Genomic DNA, 23,369 nt, shown 5'->3' with positions numbered 1-23,369 from the left:
GTAATTTTTTAAACATTGAACTTTGCCATAAAACCGAAGTATGTATTGGGTGAAATAATTTTCATTTTTAGGTTTGCTGACATAGTTTTAGAAACCAGACATTTATTTAGACAGTCAGAAAATACAAAATATTTTATGGAAGTCATTGTGGTGTATTATTTAGTCCCAATATAAAACATAATTTGTTATTGTGGCCAAAATAATTTTCTATATATATATATATATATATATATATTTATTTATAAATATCAAAGTAAATAATTCTAAGAAGTATGTCTTTATGTGTTTTCCAATAATAATTAGTACTTTTGTACTATACATAGGTTTAAATGTAGCTTTCATATATTTTATTACTTTAAGTTTCCTGCCTAGACATTTTATTTGACTGAAATAATAAATTTCAAATATTTTATTTGTTTATTTTACAAACATAAATATATTCTGCCAGATGCCATCGAAAATAATATACGTAATAAAATTATACAGATGGAGATTTGAATTAATAAAAAATGGTAAAATCAAAATAAATATATGAGATGGAGTTCCAAAAAATAATTATCTGTTTACTTATGATGCCCTGAATTTATATCACGTAATTTAATTTTGAATAAGTAAAAATATAAATATTAGTAGTAGAAATTTGTGTTACATGGAAAAGTTGTTGGAAATTTAATTTTCCATATATTTTCCTTACAGTTACAGCTTGAGAATTATTCCAAAAATACTAAAAAATGTGCCAATATATGAACAATATTGATGATACATAGTTTAACATTGGCAAAATGATACAAAATATAAATATTGATTATAGTAGTTTATGTTGTAGTGAAAAGTTGTTGGAAATTTATTTATTTAATTTCCATAATTAGTTTAGAAGCTATTGCAAAATAGCGCAAAAATGTCTACAACACTTTGAACCAATATACGCCATTAAAAGGATAAAGGTACTTTTAATCGTATTTTAATTTAATGAAATGTTATTTTATAAGGTTTTGTTATATGGGAAAGTTATTGCAAATTTAATAAACAAATTTTCTTCCAAACAACCTAAATAATTTGCACCAATATTTTAGAAGTTATTGCCAAAATAATGCAAAAACATCCCCACAAATATCATCAATACATTAGTCCTAGATAATTCCCATTGTATTTTAAACAAAAATAGATAAAATTATCTAGTTTCCACTATTGTAAAGATAAATAAATTTCCAATAACTGTTTCATACACAAGATTTTGATAAAACTTCGTTTTATATTTTTTAAAATTATTTGAACTACAATTAATGAGGAAGGAGGAAGTACACAGTTATACTTTTATAATTCACTTTAAAATGTTTTAAAAAAAATCTGTTTTGTCATTTGATTAAATTATCATAAAACAGTCTGAAGTGACATGTGTCATTTTGATTGACACATGTCATGTCAAAATGGACATTAGTTTAAATTATTTATAATAATTGTTTCTACTTTTTCCTACTCCAATGTAACTATAGGAACTCACTACAAATTGCATTTACTATTGAAAATTCTAAAATACAAAATTCAAATGCAAATTAAAAATATAAAACGTCGTCAAACCAAGATGAATTGCTTGACAAAGTTTTAGATAATTTAGTTATTTAAAACTTTGTCAAATACAATAATTTATTATCTTGTACCTGTAAGTTATTTTACAAAAACTGTGAAAACACACAACATTATGTCTTGGTTCCAATTAGGACCTGCATTAACCCATTCTCGACCTAAAACTAATCTAGAAAAACCTACAGTACTATTTTATCAAAATAAATTATTATTTTTAAATAAATTAATTCAATTAAACTATTTTATCAAAAAAAAAACAATTTTTAAAATAATTTGATGTAATGTGGGATTATTTTATAATATCTTATTTTTTTTTAATGTAAAATTTATTAATTCTATTTAATTTCATTGTTATTAAACACAAATTGCAGCAATTGACTATTAAATGTTATGTACCAATTATTTATAACTAAAAAGCATTTTATATAATAGTCTTATTAGTTTTTTATGGTTTAAGATTTGTATGTCAATAAAAATAGCGTGTCCGATAACGATTTCACGATTAAACATGCAAAATCGTTACAAAACACGATATTTTTGCAAAATAATTACATATTACATCCAATTGAATCAATTAATTTGAAAATCTTGTTTTTAGGTCATATTTTAGGTCGTGAATGGGTTCAATGGGCCGTAGTGAGGGACATATGGGAACATAGTACAAAACTTTGCATTTTTGGAGATTTTGTAAGATAACTTTTTATAGATACAAGATAATAAATTATGGTATTTGATAAAGTTTTAGATAACTAAATTATCTAAAACTCTGTCATACAAGTCATCTTGAAACGACAACATTTTGTATTTTTTAATTCGCATTTGAACAAACTGGTTTATTTTTATAATCGCTGTAAAATCTAAACTATTAAAAATAAATCAAAACATGTTTTTAACAAAATATAGCTTGAAAAATTTACAATATTTTTTACCCCTTACAATATTTTGAAGGCTAAAATCCGATAACTGTAATATTTTGCAAGTTGTACCCGGAACACTAAATAAAAAATGCACTACCATTATAGAGAGCATAAACGAAACTAATACTGTTTTTGAGTAAAACTTTAATTAATGAAAATACACCGTACATCATTTCAACCTGAGACAAACTTATAGCAAATTTCAATCTCAAAATAATATACGAAGACTAAACTCCAATACCTCCAATATTTTGCAAGTTATAACCAAAACACTTAAAAAAGATACTACCCTTAGAAAGTACATACGAGTCAGACCAAGCCAGCCCAAGCTTTAAATAAAATTTTTGTTAACAAAAAAAATCCGTACATCACTTCATCCTGAGACAAACTTATAGCTAATTTCAATTCCTAAAAAACATCTGTAGACTAAATTTCAATATCTCCAATATTTTGCAAGTTTTGCAAATATTTGCATTCTCCAATTTTTGCAAAAACCTAAAAAAATGTACAACATACGAGTTATCTGACTAAACCAGCACAGACTTCAAATGAAACTTTTGTTAACAAAACATTGACGTACATCACAGCCTGAGACCAACTTATTACAAATTTAATCCTCTAAACATCTCCTAAACAACAAAATCTATTTACTTGCATACTTTCCCAGCTAAACCCAAAAAACCAAAAAAAAATCTCAAAATTCAAGTGATCTGTGGATGAACATTCTAACTACCGAAATAAAAGTTCATAATTTTGTATTAATTTTTAATTATTTATTTTTTTCAATATTTATTTATTATTATTAATAACTATACGCATCACTGTCCTATATAATAATAATATTTATAATATAATTTATTTATATTTATTTAATAATTAATTATTTAATAATAATAAAAAATAATTACATCGTAACATACATACAATATTGCAAGTTAGAAGAAGTACGAATATCAAATGCCTTTTTTAATATATATATATATATATATATATATATATATATATATATATACGTTAATATCTTATATTTACCAATAAATTACCTATAATATAAATACAGACTTTTTTAATTTAAATTTTCACTATAAACTTTAATTTGTTCTCTCTAATAAACATTTTCTATGTACAGCAGGTTACTTCTTGTCTTTTTCTAGTGTCAGAGGTCACTCAATGTCATTATGTCATGTGTCATGACATATAAAAAGTCATAAATTCAAAAATGCCATAAGCTTATTTTTGTAGTATGTTAAATTGTAATTGTAGTGAAATAAATGACCGATAAGTGTCATTGTGACATTTGCCTTGACATTTTGACATGTGTCATGATATATGGATGTTATTAAATTAGAAATATCATATTTGTCAAAGTTGTTTTTATGCAAATTGTTGTTGGTAATTTTTGTTTAAGTATTTGTTTATATAATATAAGACCGATAAGTGTCAATTTGACACGTGTCATGAACTATTTCAGCCATAAATAAAAATTTATATATTAAGTATATTTATAAAAATTATATGACCAAAAAGTGTCACTATGACATATGTCATTACATATAAAAAGTCATAAATTCAAAAATGTCAAGCATATTTTTACAGTTTATTAAATTGAACTGACATATTTATATGTGTAATATATGACCGATATGTGTCATTGTAACATTTGTCATCACATTTATAAAATGTTATTCTGACACGTGTCATGACATATATGTTATAATAATTAGAAACGTCATATAGTTATATTTATCAAAATTGTTGTTAATTTTTGTTTACAATATATATGACAGATAAGTGTCAGTTTTACAAGTGTCGTGACATATTTCAACCATAAATTGATAAATTAAATGTTCATTATCATTATTATATATAAAAGTCATAAAATTAATTTTGTATTATTATCCCGATAAATATCATTTTTACATCTGTCAGAGTCATGAAATTATAAATGTTATATGTCATAAAGGTATTTTTATAGTAATTGCTGTTGACCGATTGTATTCAAGTATTTATATAAATATTATAAGACCAAAAAGTGTAATAATGGCATGTGTCATGACACATAAAAAGTCATAAATTCTAAAATGTCATAAGCTAATTTTTGTAGCATGTTAAATTGAACTTTGAAATACTATTTTGACATGTGTCATAACATATATGTTATAAAATTAAAAATGTCATATAGTTATGTTTATATAAATTGTTGTCAAATTTTGTTTAATTTTTTTTATATATACAATATATGACAGATAAGTGTCATTATGACAAGTGTCATGACATATTGGCCATAAATAAACAAACAAATTACGAATTTATGTCACAACTTGCGCACATTGATTTTCAGTCACATTTATGACCCAATACTTGACAAAAATATTTTATGACACATCAAAGTGTCAGTTATGGTTCCGTATAAAAATTGATGTTTAAGACATGAAGTAACCGTTTATTATTTTTACAACTTTTTTAAGCTATTTACACCTTAATTTTTAATAGAGACGATGTCAAAACGTTTCGATAAAATCTTATAGTCATCATCAAGCTTCATTTGGTTATATTATATACGTTTTTTAGTTTTTCTTAATTAAAATTATTATTTAAACTAGTTTTATATATAGGATCACAAAGACAACATTAAGTACTATTATATATATATATATATATATATATATATATATATATATATATAAATTTGGGTATTTAATACAACATATAAAAATCTAACGACACTAAAAATGCTATATTTACAGTTCTTATATATAAATATTTATAAATATATATATATACAAACAAAGATGTTACTACTTTCTTTTAATTTTAATTAAATTTCGATTGGCGTCAAAATTTTAAAACGCGTCAATTTGGTAGTTAAGATGACGCTACATCAAATTCTATATTTTTAGAAAATATACTCAGAAGTGGGATTTATTTATTAAAGTGTCTTTTATTGAAAAAATTGAAATCGATTTTTTGGTTATTTTGACACTTGGCCCTTGACCTTCATTAACACCAAATGCCCAAAAACGTTTAAAACTGCTAGTACAATTTATTTCATAATAATTCAACACACTGGCCGTCATTTATTTGTTGATGATCAAAATTCAAAAAGACACACAGTCAAGTCACTCCACTTTTGGCACTTGGCCCTTGGTAATTAACAATAGCATCAATAAAATTGCATTTTTTCTTGAGATTTCGTTAAGTACGACACCCATTTGGCCCTTGGCCTTTGGCAAGTTCAACAAGTAGGACATACTCAATTGTTCATTTATCGAGTTAGAACTTTTAGATGTACACGTTCCTTCAAAAATCACAAATTGTGGTTTAGTTTGAATCAACATACGTGTGGCCCTTAAAGCCTTGGTCTAAAATGAAGCAGTAGCACTAGGGCCACACGGTTTTTGACAAAAACTTGTAATAAACTTTTAATTTATTTAATACCAAGTTCTAAGAACACTTGGCCCTTGGCTCTTCTGTAGACAAGACACACTTAAACGTTCAAAATCGTTTATAACAATCATTGAAGAAATATATACATGTATTTTGCCTGTATTAATTCTTTGCATTTCTATTTTGAAAGTACAATATAGATACTTTGACCCTTTGGCCATCGATATCTTGAAGATCTTGAAAAAGTCACAATTGGTTCTTGGTTATTGACCCAACTTCGATCAATTCTGAACTAAAGCGTTTGGAATAACCAATATGACATAGTTTGCAGTTTTTAAGTGGAATTTTCATTTATATAATATCAAATTCGAAGAACACAAAACCCTTGGCCCTTGGGAATACAGGAAATGCCCCAAACTATTTATAACCACCGTTGGCAAAATATTTTTCTCCTTCCTATTTGTTCATCACTAAATTCGTAGGACACTCATCCATGCCACTCGGCCCTTGGCCCACCGGTTTCTTCTTCAAAATCCCCAAATCCGTAACATTCTCCAAGAAAGTCTTATGCGCCGACAGGACCTTAGCACTTTCCACGTCCTTTTTCAATTCTTCCATGTCCCTTTTCAATTTGGCCCTTCGATTCTGGAACCAGGTTATGACCTGGGCGTTGCTAAGGCCCAAACCTGACGCTATTTCGTCCCTGTCGGCCGGCGAGAGGTATTTTTGGTAAAGGAATCGTTTTTCTAATTCGAATATTTGGTGGTTGGTGAAGGCCGTTCGCGATTTTCGCTTCTTTTTTGGCTGCGGGCGGTTGTTGAAGAGGTTGAGGTGACTTTGGGGATCTGGAAAAAAGAAATAAGATATTAGTTAAAAGAATTAAATAGTAAATTTTATTAAGTATTGTTATAAAATTTGTGTAAAGAAATAAGGGTAAATATGTATAGTGGATATTTTGTTCGACTTTACATGCTGTTATCAGTCACAAGTCAATAAGTCAAGAAATATATTGTGTATGAGAGATTTGTAGGCAATTTAATTGGCTATATTTTTACCAAAACAGTCATAGTTTCTCAAATCGTTTACAAGTTATAACAAAAAATTGCAAATAGAACATGAGAGATATCATTAAATCTGGAATTATATTGACCATGTCAGACCTCAAAAGGCTGAACTTCGACAGCAATTTAAAAATATAAAACATGAAGTGAGTCAAAAGTTGTATATAAAAGATTTGTGCTAAACTAAATTAGTGCCAAAGACAGTGTATACTTTAATTATATTGTTACCAAGTTACAACAAGAATAACCTGGTAACAACATACAAGTATTATGTAGGACCTCAAAAATCAGAAATTCTATTGCAATTTAAAAATATAAGATGTGGCTTTAGGCAAAAGTTGTGTATGAGAAATTTATAGCAAATTATATAAACTATATTTTTCCCAAATATAGTGCATAGTTTTCTTGGATAGTTTTTAAGTCACAATAAAAAACAACAAGTAAGACATCATGTCAGAGGTCTTAAATCTAAGTTTCAAGTGCAATGAAAAAATATAAAGCATGGCTTTATACAAGAACTGTATATGAGAGATTTCTAAGCAATTTCATGAGCTTTAGTTTTGTCAAAGACAGTATGAACTTTTCTTAAACAGTTTCCAAGTTACAAAAAAAAACACAACTAGTGGGGCGCATGGCATCGTGCCTTAAGTCAAATTGCTGGAACTTCCCGTACCAAAAATTATTTTTTCAAAAAGATTAACATTTTTGAAAAAAATTTACTCTAAAAAAATTAGATTTTTGAGAAACTATAAATTTTTGACAAAAACTTACTTTTTTTGAAAAAAAAAAGACTTTTTGAAGAAAAATTTATTTTGAAGTATTTTGGAAATTCTGAACTTTTTTTCAAAGCAATCGTACTGCTTTAACTGCATAGAGACGAAATATCGAAGCGCGTAAGCGCCGCGTCGCCGTCTAACAGATAAACACTGGTACGGAACGCATAAGAATGTAAACAAAATTTATACTTATTGTTAAAATCTCTATAAAATATCTGATAATTTGATGTGCATATGTCTATTGATCATTTTTGACCGCCAGATGGCATTTTTTTTTACTTTTTTTACTAGATCTCCGAAACCGCTAGACCTTCATGAAAATTTGATCAGTTCTCCATCTTGTTAATAGAAGTAAAATGTTTTTTGAATTATTCAAATCGGACACACCGTTCTTTTAAAAACTAAGTTACCGTTTTTGGCACTTTTTGCCCCATATTTTCGGAACAGTTAGACTCGCATTTGCCAATAACTAATCAGTACATCTCCTTATCAATACGAATCGAATGTTTTTTTAATTATTCAAATCGGTTGATCAGTGTTCCCGAAATCGTCGACGAAAATTTGTATCCGCACATACACACACACAAATCCATTTTTTCTAAGGTATGCCAAAATGTTTAAAAACCTTTGAAACGTAAAGATATATAAAAATTATCATTTTCGCTTTTTTTGTGATTACTAGAACTTGCCCTAAGGGAAGTTAAAAATGCACGTGGGAGCGAGTAGCTATGACAACCTTATGAAAAACGTTAAAAAAACGTTAAAAACGTTAAAAAAAAGTTAAAATGCAAAATCTATGGAAAAAATCTTAAATTGTCTTTAACAGAAATACAGTCAGACACACTCAACATCAACAATAACAGTTTGACAACACTATCGTGTCAAAACATTAATTGCAACAACTCATTAATATCGTCTTCTCACTCACACCAACACTCTAGCCATAACCCTGTCTCTTTTCCGAAACATCACTAATCCTTTCTATCTTTCTCTCTGTCCTTTTCCACTGTAGTGGTGTACGGTCGAGATTATTGTCCAAACCTTCTCTATGTCTCTCTTTCTCCTTTTCCACTGTAGTAGTGTGAGATCGAGATTATAGTCCTATCTTCTTCTACCTATCATTCTCTCCTTTTCCACTGTAGTGGTGTGCGTTCGAGATTATTGCCCTGTCCTTTTCTATCCACCTCCCTCTCCTTTTCTCTCCATCTTTCGGTCCTTTACTACCCATCTCTTTTTCCTTTTCCCCCGTAGTGGTGTGCTGCGGTAGATTATTGTGGTTTTTGTTGTTTTTTCGACTTGTTACCGTATTCTTTTTACCGAGTGTTGATTTTTTTTACGCGTTCCGACCGTCGGCATCGCGCCACACAAAGGGAACACTTCAAAGCGAATTGACCGACACGGAACTCTTTCATCTTCGCCGACGACGGACGATCGAGAGAGAGAGAAGAGGAGAGAGAAAGGGATGGAGAGATGGAAGAGACCTTATGGACCAGACACGGTTTTTAGAAATTTATGTGTAGCTGAAAAGGAAAGGGTTGTAGGTACGTGGATGGTGGCTTTGGGGGATATGGGGAGAATTGAATTGCCTACAACATCCTCTTACATAACTTTGAGGTAGATTAAAAATTCATGCATCAAAATTGCATCATAAGTTGAACAAAGTCTTTTTGATATTTGTGATATTTTTTAACGTTTTGGATAATTCTCCTGTAAGTAAAGAGTATCAACTCTTGTGAGCCAATTCTCCCGCACAACAGACCAATGTTATGGCAAAGGCATATTACGCTCCAACTTTCATACATTATGCTACTGAATCATACTGAATACTGTCAAAATGTCATGTATTTGCTGTACATTCAGGCCTTTTACACATGAACTGCAACGTTCTTGTATGTTATGAAGCTATGTCAGAAAGACCCTATTATCTCGTTCGAAGATCGTTTTTCGACATTTGTGCGGTTTCTAGGTTAGGTTTTCTATCTGACAACCTGAAAAAACGCCTGACTGCACAGTGACCACATGGCTTTGACATAAATTCAAATTTCATTCATCAAAACTGCGCATTCATAAAAAATTAGATAGTAAATCATATATTGCTCCTTTAACAATTTACAAACTCTTTGTTTTAGTTAGTAACCTAGCCGATAACATGGCGTTGTCATGGCAACACTACCTTATCCTTCTTTCTTGGTACTAAAAACTGTAAACAAATAGCATTTTCATAGATTTTAATACCAAGAAAGATGAACAAGATAGCGTTGCCATAACAACGCTATGTTTTCGTCTGAAAGAGTTGGCCCTATACATCTCTTAAACTATTTGTGCAAAATAATCAGCTTAAATATCTGCAACTTTGTCATTTAAATGAATATTGTAAAAACAAATTTTTAGCTTCAAATCTACAATCAAATATCCACATTCTCCTTACATCTCCTTAAAACGTTATTTTCCACATTTTTCCCTATAACTCCCAACCGCTGCCACCAAATTTCAAACAATAATAGCAAAAAACAAAGCCAAATGAAAAATCTCCATTTTCCCCAAATACTTTGTTACCCTAAACTTTTTTTTAATGCCGTAGAAGTCCTCAAAGGGCTTTACCAATATCATAAGATAATTGGATTCAGTCAAACACCTAGTCTACGCATATCGTCTTCGGATTTCATTCAAGATATTCAAATCTATAAAACTATTTATAAAGGTTCCGTACTAACATAAATGTGATATAAAATATTAAAATTAATAATCGATAATTGATTGATTTGATTGGCAGTCGAGTTCCTTTTAACACCTTTAAAAATAAAAAAATTATAAGACTAATGATCGTGAGATTATTTTATTGATGGACAAGTTTGAAGGCTAAAATTATTTTTTATTGCCAATTTACATATGGCTCTTTATCTTTGCCAAATATACCATCAAGTTGTCTTCAACTGTTTTCAAAATATTTTGCAAAAATTGTTAAAAAAAAGAAAATTGTACGTACAGAATTTTCCAACAAAATTCACTTTGATATCAGATCGTCGTCCAAGGGCCAACAAGCAACTATGCAGTATTTCAACTGTATCTTAAAAACTACGATAGATAATCGAATACTATCTTCAACAAAATTAAAGATAAATGAATTATCTATAACTTTGTCATACAACAAACATTTGCCAAATGAATATTTATATTCAAAACTGCTATTTGTTTTTGTCACACCACAGTTTCTGGCCCTATGATACACTTATGCAGTATTTCATCTATAACTTTTGAACGGTTGCAGATAACTAAATACTGTTTTTCATGAAATTATACAAAAATAAAATGACATTCCATGTAAAATAAAATTTGCTAAACATTTAGACGCGTACAATTGAGGATTGCGTTGGACACCCTTGTTGTAGTTTTTTGACTATAACTTGTGAAAAGTAAGAGCTACAAAATTAGATTATTCAGAAAATTTATAAAGAATTAAATTACCAAGAATTTTCCCTTAATCAGCAATACCTTCCCAAACTTTTTCCGGCCCAAAATCACTTTCAAAATCAACACAACCATCTCGCGAATGATATATGAACGTCCGAGCATTGTTATTAGAATTTCCATATATTAGCGAGTTGATTAATGACACATGTCATTCTAATGACACAATGACACGAACGGTTATGTCATGCTGTCGCTCGTTATCTACTGTGACGTGTCAATATGTCGAAACACGCGAATAATAAATATATGTATACAAACATACATACATACACACTAATTGACACAGACTCATGGAGTCAAAGGTTATACAAATTTTGTTTTTAACTGAAAATTTTAGATGAAAGATGGTGTTTTATCGCAAAAAGGTGTTAGAGAAAGTTGAAGCAAATTTAATTCTCTTCAATTTGTCCAAATTAATCAATTTTATAACTTCAACCGTACTCAAGTTATATTCAGACTACAAAAATGTCTAGGGCCAACCTGAACTATGTCAAAGCATATGTGATTGATAAACAACTGTATACCAGTTTTCCAACGCAAATTTGATAAACAAAAAGTTATTTTGCAGAAAAAGTGTATTAGAGAAAGTTATAGACAATTAAATTCTCTATAATTTTCTCGAATAAATTAATTTTGTAGCCCCGACCTATCTCCAGTTATGGTCAAAAAATGTACCGCACGATCCCAATGCTAATGGTAAAGGACGGTATTTAAGTTTAAACGCAAATTTGAAGCATATAAAAATATTTTGGACAAAAAGTATATAAACAAAAGATGTAGATAATTTATTTATAAACAATTTCACTACATATATTATTTTTCTATCTGATACTGTTTAGAAGTTACAGCCAAAATACTGCGCAAGTGAGCGTTAGGGCCAGAATTTATATTGTTATATAACATACGGCAAAATTTTATATATATATATATATATATATATATTTAATGAATTTTTATATCTATAATATAAGGTTACCACACACCGAGCAAAATTTCTATACAACTTTTTCAAATTATATAAATATATATATAAAAATAATTTATAACTCTATTAAAATATAATAAATAAAAAACCACATGCTCTTTTATACAAATTATATATATATATATATATATATATATATATATATGTATATGTATTATTTATAAAAAAGTGTGGCCAGTAACACCTTTCACAATTCTTTCCTTTAATGATCATTTCCGACCCCTAATTTCGTTGTAAGGGTACAAAAGACCCTTTGAAGACCACATTATTTATTTTTTTCATTCACATAAAATGATTTTACAATATTTCTGTTGGAAATGAAATCAACGATGACGTATTTGTAAATAAAAATAATTAAAATAAATAAATAAAGCAAAACGAGTTTTAGGAGTATACCGAAGTGCTGGTAATAGACAATGTTGTAGATTATTTATTTTTATATATATTTGCAAGAAACATCATTCATATTAATCGAATGGTTTGAAAGTTACAAGAAATATAGTAAATATATGCACTAAAAAGTCTTTATAAGTTGCTGTATCTACCAGTGGCGTATTAAGCGGGAAACCGAATAAAACATGATCGTATTAACGGCGTCTTTTTATATGTATATATACGAAGGAAATGGAACATAATTTTTCAAATATAATTTATGTAAATGTGTAAATTAGCATTTGATTGTATTTTTTCGTAGTGATTACATCATGTGGAATAATTGCTCGAAATTAAAGGCGCTATGATTGATTACTATAATTTCATTAGTATAATTAAATCAACACATTAGATATATATTATATATATATATATATATATATATATATAAAGCATTTCCTATTTAATTCACAATAGTTACGTTTCTTTTCCTCTTGGCCCTAAACGTTTTCTGTACACTTTTTTAGTATTTCAGCTGTAACTTCTAACCAGTATCTTTGGCAAAATTAAATAAAATTAAATTTTTTAGAACTTTCCTATGCATCACAAACTTCCAAGTCAAGTATTTGTATTCGAAAAATTATATTGAAATTAATCTTACAACATTTTCTAGTTTTAAAGCCTTCTTTTCTCCCAGTATTTTACCTACAACTTCTAAATTGTGTGAGATTTCTAAATACTGTCTTTGACAAAATTTTGAACCACTAAATATACAACAAGTTTGTTGTATACAACAGATTTTTTTTTTTTTTTTTTTTTTTTTTATTTCCATCTAAATTACAACTGCCTGAGAAGGCATTCAGTAATTGTTGTGATTAGTTATTAAATAAGTTTTTAAAATACTACCCATTGGTAGTATTTTAAGTTAGTATAATAAATATGAATATATGACAATAATTGCAAGCAGATAATAAATATAAATATGTGAGAATAATTACAAGCACTATACTAGATATATAACTATGCAACAACAGATTTGTTAATACATTATTTATGCTATGAAAATACAACTAAATGTTTGCGTATGCGTAATACAACTAAATGTTGGCCCAAAAGGCCAGACCTTTCTGAGAAGAGCACTTGCGCAGTATTTTAGCTGTAACTTCTAAGCAGTATCATGAAATTAAATACTGTTGACATAATTATACAAAATTAAATTACCTCAAGCTTTTTCATACATCACATATGTATAAGATCAGTATTTGTGCTTTCAAAATTCGTTTGAGTTTTACTGTATACGTTTACTAGTATCGACGTGCATTTATACAGAATTTCAGCACTTTTTACAAAATTTCGCAAAATATTTAAATGCAATCTTTTATTATGTTGAAGTATACTAAATTGTATACAACTTTTACTTATATCATGAATTTGTAGAAGCAATAATTATTTTTAAAATTTTAAGAAATTTGTTAGTAGTAAGATTGTGCTGTGCACTTATTTAGCACTTAGGTCCAATTATGCAGTATTTTAACTGTAACTTGTAAATTAATTAAGATAATGAAATACTGTTTTTGACAGAAATATAGCCAAACATATCTAAATTATTATAAATTTAATATTATTATAAATTAAAAAAATATATTATAACAAGGCTATTTGTTTCTGCTGAATCACAATTTCTGGCATAAATCCAGGCTTTTGCAGTATTTCAACTGTATCTTGTAAATTATGCCAGATAAATTAAAAAAACTGTATTTGACAAAATTCAATGAGAATAAATTGTTTATAACTTGTTCATATACAACGAGTTCGACAAAAAACTATTTACACCAAAAAATACCATAGAATTTGCCATAAGCATTTTCTGGCCCTAAGGCGCACTTATTCAGTATTTCATATTTTCAAATACTGTCTTTGGCAATTATATAGATAAATAAATTTTTTACAATATTTTCTTACATAAGAAATTTGCTATAAAATTATTTACACTAGTAAAATAATTTTGAATTCAAGTTTTAATTTCTTCACTCAATTTACACATTCATAACTTTATTATTTAGATATACAATTAGATATTGTATATACAGATAATATACATATGTTATACATATATATATATATATATATATATATATATATAGATGTATATTTATATATATAATTCATTTAATCGAACGCAATGGGTGTCCGACGCAACATATGTTTAACGTGTTCATTTTGTGGCAAAGAATTTGTAAAAAATCTTTTGAAAAGCTTTTAGTTTTTTTGTTAAAAATTAAATTATGTTATTAATCCTATTATATGAATACCTCACACCTAGAAGAACAGTCAAGGGATAAAAAATTCAGAACAAGCTTTTGGGCAATGATATATCCAACCTTCTGGATTATAAAATATTATATTAATTTTAATTTTCAATTCCGCATAAGACGCGTTTTTGGTCCCTGAAAAATCGTCTTAACGAAGTTTGACTGTGTACATATATTTGAGTGTGTGTGCATTTATATTTAGTTCCTCCCAAAATAAAATGGCTGTAGTGTTGTTATCATAAAAATGCATCAAAAACATCAAATACGAAAATGAGTTTAAAAATATTCCCCTTCGAAACGAAAGAAATGGCCACACCTCTCAAAATAAAACTGTAGGGCATTAAATTAATTATATTCCTTCTAAATATACGTTCAAAACTTGTAATTTTACATTATTATTGTAAATGACCAGAAATCTTACATGATGTTTAATTTTTTTTTTCATGTTTAATTAAGGTTTAAAAGTATACCGAGTTATTCTGGGGTTATTTGTAGTTCGAATAAGTTGTAGATTATTTAATTTGTGATAATATTTCCAAAGACAGTATTTGAATATGCACAATACATTTCAAGTTGCACGTAAGGGCCAAAAATTTGATCACGATGGTGGATAAAGCAATCTCAATGGTATTTTTTGATAAAAATAATAATTTATCGATGTCATTTAAGATAATTTATTTGTCTACAATATTGCCAAATACAAAAGTTAAGTATATGCTATAATTATTAAATTATTTCTGAAATACTGAATAAGTGTGCTTTAGGGCCAAAAAACTTATTGCACGAGTTTATTCGTATTCGTACAATATAAATAATGCTTTGTCGAAATTGTTGTATATATAGAAGCTCTAGACGATTAATCCATCTTTAATTATATCAAATACAATATAAGTTTTTTTTTAATTTAGTTTACAAGATATAGTTAAAATACTGCAAAGACCATGCATAAAAACCAGACTCTGGATTGGGTTATAAACAAGAATCATTTTTATAATATAAATTTTTATTTGACAAATTTGTGTTATATAACAAACATGTAGATAATTTATTTATCTTTAATTTTGCTGAAGACCGTGTTTAATTATATGATACTAGTTACAAGTTACAGCTTAGGGCCAGAAATTATACTACATCAATAAATAAAGATTTTAGGATGCCAAATAGCGAATATTATTAAAAAGTATTTATGCAAGATATGAAACAAACAAAAATGAACAAATAAAAAATAAATATTGATAACATTTTATGAAAAAATTGAAAACGTATCAAAATAAATTATTATTAGAACATAAAATTAGAGTCCATTATCATGTAGTACATAATTATTTATTTATATATATTCATCAAAACTAATTTGTTGTCTAAAAGAAAGTGTAATCGTCGCCTTATTAACACCAAATAAATATTTCATCGGGCAACACCTAATTCTATTTATATGCGTCCTCGGATTATACTGTTGATACATTTATTTAGCCACAATTTGAGCTATAAATATATACATATATATTAAAAAGTTATTTTTTTTAGAAGAAATTTGTGTATGGTATCGTTATCCATGACAGATTATTTATAATGTCTAATGATGTCGAGTTATAGGGCGAAAATGAGAATAAATGTGCATAAACGGCTATAAATGTGTAGAAATTATATATTCCAGGTATTTTCTATAATAAACATATCAAGAAAAATGCATAGACACTTCGGTGTAAACACAATTTAAAAAAAAATCTCGAAATAGTTTAGTGTAAGTACCAGGATCGATAGTTTATTCCTTGAAAATAACTCGAAAACTATAATATTTGCTTAAATCTTGCTAATACAAAAAACATAGCTTATAAAATATTGTATCACATGCATAATATAAATTACTAGTACTTGGTAGTGTAAAGCCACAACTTGGAAGCAAGTAGCAGGAAAGTTTATCCTTGTACCGTTGCAAGTAAAATTATTTCAAATTTGTCAACTAAAAACTTTGTTATAGTAACAAGGTAGTACCAAAAATTTATAATAGGTGAATGTAGAATTCTATGAGCTACAATTTCGTCATTAACAAAATTTTCTGACAAACTACAAATTTAAGAGTTACACGCAAAAATCAGCGAAGCGTTCTACACACGTATTAGTCCTGTTTCAGAGAACCGTGCAAGTATTTTGTTCTAGTATTATTTTTTCCTAATTCAAAGAGATTCTAAAATAGTACATCAACAGCACAATTTTATCAGCTTCAATTTAGTCCTTCACAAAATTTTCTGACAAACGATCCATTTTCGAGTTACACCCAAAAAACTGTGAACCATTCTACACTCTTACCTCCCCTGCTTTATATAACTATGTAAGTATTTGTTTTAGTATTATTTTCTAGCAATTCGAGTCGACTATAAAATAGTTTACAGTAATTTTAACAGCAGCTATTTTCAATTAAAACGACGTTTTAGACATTCTAACTGCACGAAAATGAGGAGACGTATTAATAATGATTAAATAACTGACTAATGGATTTCGCTCGAAACTCTCTCGCCTGACACATGTTTCGGATTTGAGAAGATTTTAAATGAGATACACACACACATGTATATATACTATATTTATATTTATACTTTATTTCAATATTAATTTATATGCTTGCAGATTTACAATTGCACCATCTACTTCTTTATTTTTTTACATTTAATCATTTATTTTTTTGCATTTTAGTACTTAGAGTTTTTGTGCAAAATCTAAAATTTGTTTTCATTGTAAACTGTAATCTTTGTATTGTAATCTTTAGTCATGCAAACTGTAATCTAATCTTTGCTGTATTTTTCATTGTAACATTTTTCTTTATAAATATTACAGTTTACCAATGTAAACTGTATTTTTTTGAGATCTTTGTCATGTAAACTGTAATCTAATCATTGTGCAACATATAATCTTAGCCTTAGTTTAACTGTGTTTTGTACTGTAATATTTGTCATGTAAACTGTAATCTAATCTTTGTACAAAACCAATCATTGCCTCTGTCTATCTGTAATTTAATATTGTAAACTGTAATCTTTTGCCAGGTAAACTGCAATCTAATTTTTGTCTTTGCCTAATTGTAGTTTCTTTTACTGTAAACTGTAATATATGCCATGTAAACTGTAATCTAATCTTTGTATAAAACCAATCTTTGCCACTGTCCAACAGCAATTTAATATTGTAATTTGTAATATTTTGTCATGTAAACTGTATCTAATTTTTGTCTTTGTCTAACTGTATTTTTAACTGTAAACTGTATTTTTTACTGTAAGCTACAATATTTTTATGTAAACTGTAATTTGATCTTTGTTTAAATTATAATTTTTGTCTTTGTTCACCTGTACTTTTTTAAACTGTAATTTTTTAAACTGTAATCTATGTTATATAAACTATAATCTTCGCCAAGTAAACTGCAAACTAATCTTTGTCCTTTTAACTGTACTTTTTTATTGTAAACTGTAATCTTTGTTATATAAACTATAATCCTTGATAAGTAAACTGTAATCTAATCTTTGTCCATTCAACTGTATTTTTTATTGTAAACTGTAATCTATGTTATATAAACTATAATCCTTGCTAAGTAAAGTGTAATCTAATCTTTGCCTTTTTGACTGTATTTTTTTATTGTAAACTGTAATATTTGTTACATAAACTTCAATCTTTGCCATGTAGACTGTAATTAATTTATTGTAAACTGTCATCTTTGCTAATTTTAATCTATGTCATGTAATCTAATATTTATGTAAAATCTAATCTATGTCATGTAATCTAATATTTATGTAAAATCTAATCTATGTCATGTAATCTAATATTTATGTAAAATCTAATCTATGCCATGTAATCTAATATTTTTGTAAAATCTAATCTTTGTCTCGTTAACTGTAATTTTGTATTGTAAACTGTAATTTTTTATTGTAAACTATATTGTTCATCATGCAAACAGTAAACTTTGTTTGGCAAGTAAACTGTAAACCTAATCTTTGTGGAAAATTTTACCTTTGTCCTGACAACTGTAACTTTTTTATTGTAAACTATAATCCTTCTCTTGTCAACATTAATTTTTATCATGTAAACTGTAATATTTGCCATCTAAACTATAAACTTTGCCATGCAAACTGTGTTCTTTGATGTGGAATATGTAATCTTAGGTATTTAGGCTTCATTTTTAAATCGTAAATGGATTTATATAGTTTTTTTAAATAAATTAACAAGCAATATTCATGTAAGAAAATTCCCCATTAGGGAAATTTCTAAAAGCCATGTACTCAACTACAAATAACCTCATTGAACCAAAGGTTCAGATTGGTTATGAGAAATAAAAAAAAAAAATCAAATGAATTTTTATAAATTTGATATTCAAAAACAATCCCTTACTTACTTTCCTCTTCCAACCCTTAAAAAACTTTTTTAAAAAAAGTCCTCTAAAATTTCTGGACAGGATACAATCACGGGCCATACCATGTTTTTATCCTTTGTCGGCTCAAGAGCCAATTAGCGATAATATCGTAATTAGTCATTTAGCATCTTCGGAGACACACAGACCTCATTATTTAAGAATTAAGACGCCACTAATTAGAGGACGATGCCGCCAAAGACAGAGGGCACCACTCTGCCACTCGTGGACGATTCGAACGAGTGGAACGAGCCACTTGAAAACCGAAAAAAAACGTTGAAAAAATGATAAAAACGCGATAAAAACGTATGTTCGAATTAACTAAATGTGTTTAGATACATATGTAACCGAGAAGCAGTGGTGGACGAGGTGAAACAGGAATGGGCTTGGAGGATTGTAAGACATGAAAAGTGTAGAAATGGGCTTGAAAGTGTGTAAGTGTGTATAAATGTGCTTGAAAGTGTGTATGTGTGTATAAATGTGCATGAAAGCGTGTAAGTGTGTATAAATGTGCTTGAAAGTGTGTAAGTATGTATAAATGTGCTTGGAAGTGTGTAAGTGTGTATAAATGTGCTTGAAAGTGTGTAAGTGTGTATAAATGTGCTTGAAAAAGTATAAGTGTGTATAAATGTGCTTGAAAGTGTGTAAGTTTGTATAAATGTGCTTGAAAGTATGTAAGTGTGTATAAATGTGCATGAAAGTGTGTATAAATATGCTTGAAAGTGTATAAATGTGTATAAATATGCAAATGAGTGAAAATATGATGAATGTGTATAAAAGTGTATAAATGTGCTTGAATGTGTGCTAAATGTACTTAAATGTGTATAAATGTGAATAAATGTGTTTAAATGTGTATAAATGTGTTATATGTGCACGATTGTGCTCAAATGAGTAAAATCATGGATTATTGTCAATAAATATGTTTGAATATGTATAAACGTGCTCGAATGTGCACAATTTTCTAAAAATGTGCTTGAAAGTTGCATCAATATGAATAATATGTTTGAATAAATGTACTATATATACGTGTATAAATATATGTCAATGGATATAGGTATGCTCGATTGTGTAAAAATGTCCATGAAACTATATAAATGTGCTGAAATGTGTATAAATGTGCATAATTTCATAGAAATGTAGTTTAAAATGTAAAAATTTGCTTGAATATGTTTATATGTTCTGAAGTGTATATAAATATATTTAGATACGTATAAATGTGTATAAATGTGTATAAATATGCTTAAATATTTATAAACGTGAACTATAGTGAGTAAGTGTGCAAAAGTGTGGGCAAGTGTGCAAAAGTGTGAGCAAGTGAGCAAAAGTGTGAGCCAGTGAGCAAAAGTGTGAGCCAGTGTGCAAAAGTGTGAGCAATTGTGCAAAAGTGTGAGCAAGTGTGCAAAAGTGTGAGTGTGCAGAAGTGTGGGTAAATGTGCAAAAGTGTGAGTGTGCAGAAGTGTGGGTAAATGTGCAAAAATGTGGCTTAGTGTACAAAAGTGTGTTAAAATGTGGGTAAGTGTGCAAAAGTGTGTATAAATATTTCGTATAAATATCTGTAAACGTGTATAATGTCATATTTACTTATCGATTTACAAATATTTTTTCATTATCAGACACGACAACTCATCTTTGACTTCAATGATTCAAAAAACCTTTTCTTGTGTTCGGTTTGTGTTAATTTTTGTTTTGATAAATGTCCATTAGCTTTTTAGAAAGCACATGTATTTTTTGTAGAAGTGAGTAGGACTATTATAAAAAATTGCTAAATTAAAATTTATAAACCGCAAATTTATAATAAACAAAAATATGATAATAACAATAAGTATGGCCATACATTGTTATGTTTGTACAAATTTTAAAAATATTTTGAGTCTTTATAAATTGCTGTAAATCTTTAATATTGTTGTAGATTATATACACTCTTGCAACCAATACTAAATTTGATAAATTTTCCGGCAAATTTGAGCTTGCAAAATTGCAAATGCAAAGTTTAAATAATTATTAAAAATATTTTTATTCACGCTAGATTGTTGAAATTTTAAAATATTACACTTTAAAGTGTCTAATTTTATTATAAATATTTTAATTGTTAAATTTTACCATATAATAATCAACAATAACAATTATATGAACAAAGTACCCTACACAACAGTTCACTTATCCAAAAATTTCATTCCCCCAGTGCACGAGTCCTATCTCGCATTTTCCGTGTGTTTAATCGATTAAATATATAAAACAAAAAACGCATGTTCCTAATTTCTAAAACAGGTGTTTTTGGTTTCATATTAATTACGAAAAATTCTGTAGACTCATTCCGAAAAGCGCCAGTTATTTTTTTATACAGAACTGCGCTGCTGTAGGTAATTAGTGAAAAAGATTAATTAATCAAAAATTCATTAAAAACGGCTGCGATAATTAGAAACATCTAGATCAAGATGTATAATCTAAGGAGAGTCCGACTCCTATGGTAAGGGATAAAAAATACTGTTTTAGAGTGTAAATCGATTTGGCCATAAGTGGTTTTTGCAGTACTTAAGCTCTAACTTGTGAAATGTAATAGATAAATCGAAAATGCATTTTGCAGTATTGTAGAATATTAAATTGTCTATAACTTTGTAGAGCATTATAAGTTTATCCAAAAAGTATTTGTGCTCTTAAAATACGGTTTATAGAAAAAATAGATTTTATGGCCCTTGCGTGTATCTTCTGAATGGGCATAAAAAATAAAATACTGTTTTTAAAATATTTTAGTCAAATAAATTATCTTAAAGTTATTTATACATCATACCAACGAGAATGCAATATTTATATTTTTAAATTTTATATAAAAAAAAATTTATATGTGCATTAACGCTAATCTTAACTAATTTTTCCACTGTATGAAAGCTAGGATTATAGCCGAAACGTATGGATTTAAATTTTTGAAAGAAATTCATGTTTTTTATTGATGTTATGCCCGATTACTAGACTTTGTTAATACATATGTCAACATCGAATTCGGAATCATACAATATATATATATATATATATATATATACATATGTATAAATGTATATGTATACATATATGTATATAATTACATGTGCCCCAGTTTCGTTTCGATTAAAATGCATACGGCACAAATTAATAGAGGTTAGAAATTCGATATTTTCTGAAATTATATATTGAATTTCCTTACATTGTTAGTAGTAAGTTTAATAAGATGAATCGATTATCTTGAAAGCTCCCCACATATGGTACATACATTCACATTCATACATATTTATACATATTCATACTCATATATACATATTCATACATACATACATACATACATTTATACAAACTTATTCACATTTTGTCATATTTAAAACACTTTTATATACATTAATACATACTATTGCATATTTTTGCATACTCAAGCACATTTATACATACGTTTGTGTATTTATACACAATAAAGCACATGTATACACATTTATATATACTCAAGCGAATTTATACACAAGCAAGCACATTTATACACAATTATACATACTATTGCATATTTATACACAATTAAGCACATTTATACATCCTTTGCGAATTATTACAATTTTTTGCATATGTACATGATCAAGCACATTTATACATACTATAGCAGCTATAGTATAGCTTATTTTTGTAAGAGTACACATTTTTATAAATTAGTATTAAAATATACATTTTTATAAATTTGAGTACATGTAAGTACATGTTTATATATTTACATATATTTTTTACATATTTATACACCCTATATACATTTATACTAACTTGCACACAATTGTACACATTTACACACATCCAAGCACAATCCTACATACTCTTGTACATTTTTATACACTCTTATACATTTTTATAAATTTAAATATATTAATATGCATGTTTATATATATTTAAATATATTTTATACATATTAATTCATACTTATACACATTTATAATAACTATATTACACACATATTTATACACACTTAAACACATTCAAGCGCATTCAAAGCACATTCATACATTTTTATACACCCTTGCACATTTTTATACATTATTATTACGCTTACACATTTTTATACACTCTTACACATTTTGATAAATTTAAATATATTTATATACATTTA

The 23,369-nt window shown here is 27.6% G+C and overlaps 1 protein-coding gene across 1 annotated transcript in view; it reads right to left on the bottom strand.

Annotated features, from left to right (window-relative positions):
- Positions 1-6,064: 6,064 nt before the first annotated feature.
- LOC113363115 (homeobox protein engrailed-like) overlaps positions 6,065-23,369 on the bottom strand; it is a 53,814-nt gene continuing 36,509 nt past the window's right edge. The window contains exon 2 of the mRNA XM_026605597.1: positions 6,065-6,733. Coding sequence (XP_026461382.1) covers positions 6,345-6,733 — 389 coding nt within the window. The 3' untranslated portion in view covers positions 6,065-6,344. The remainder of the gene's footprint in view (positions 6,734-23,369) is intronic.

The sequence above is a fragment of the Ctenocephalides felis genome, unplaced genomic scaffold, assembly GCF_003426905.1.
Source record: "Ctenocephalides felis isolate EL2017-DRISC unplaced genomic scaffold, ASM342690v1 CF-g0.4_SCAFFOLD_00845, whole genome shotgun sequence".
NCBI classification, from domain to species: domain Eukaryota; kingdom Metazoa; phylum Arthropoda; class Insecta; order Siphonaptera; family Pulicidae; genus Ctenocephalides; species Ctenocephalides felis.
The sequence above is the reverse complement of the archived record's forward strand: the minus strand, read 5'-3'. Positions and strand labels throughout refer to the sequence as shown.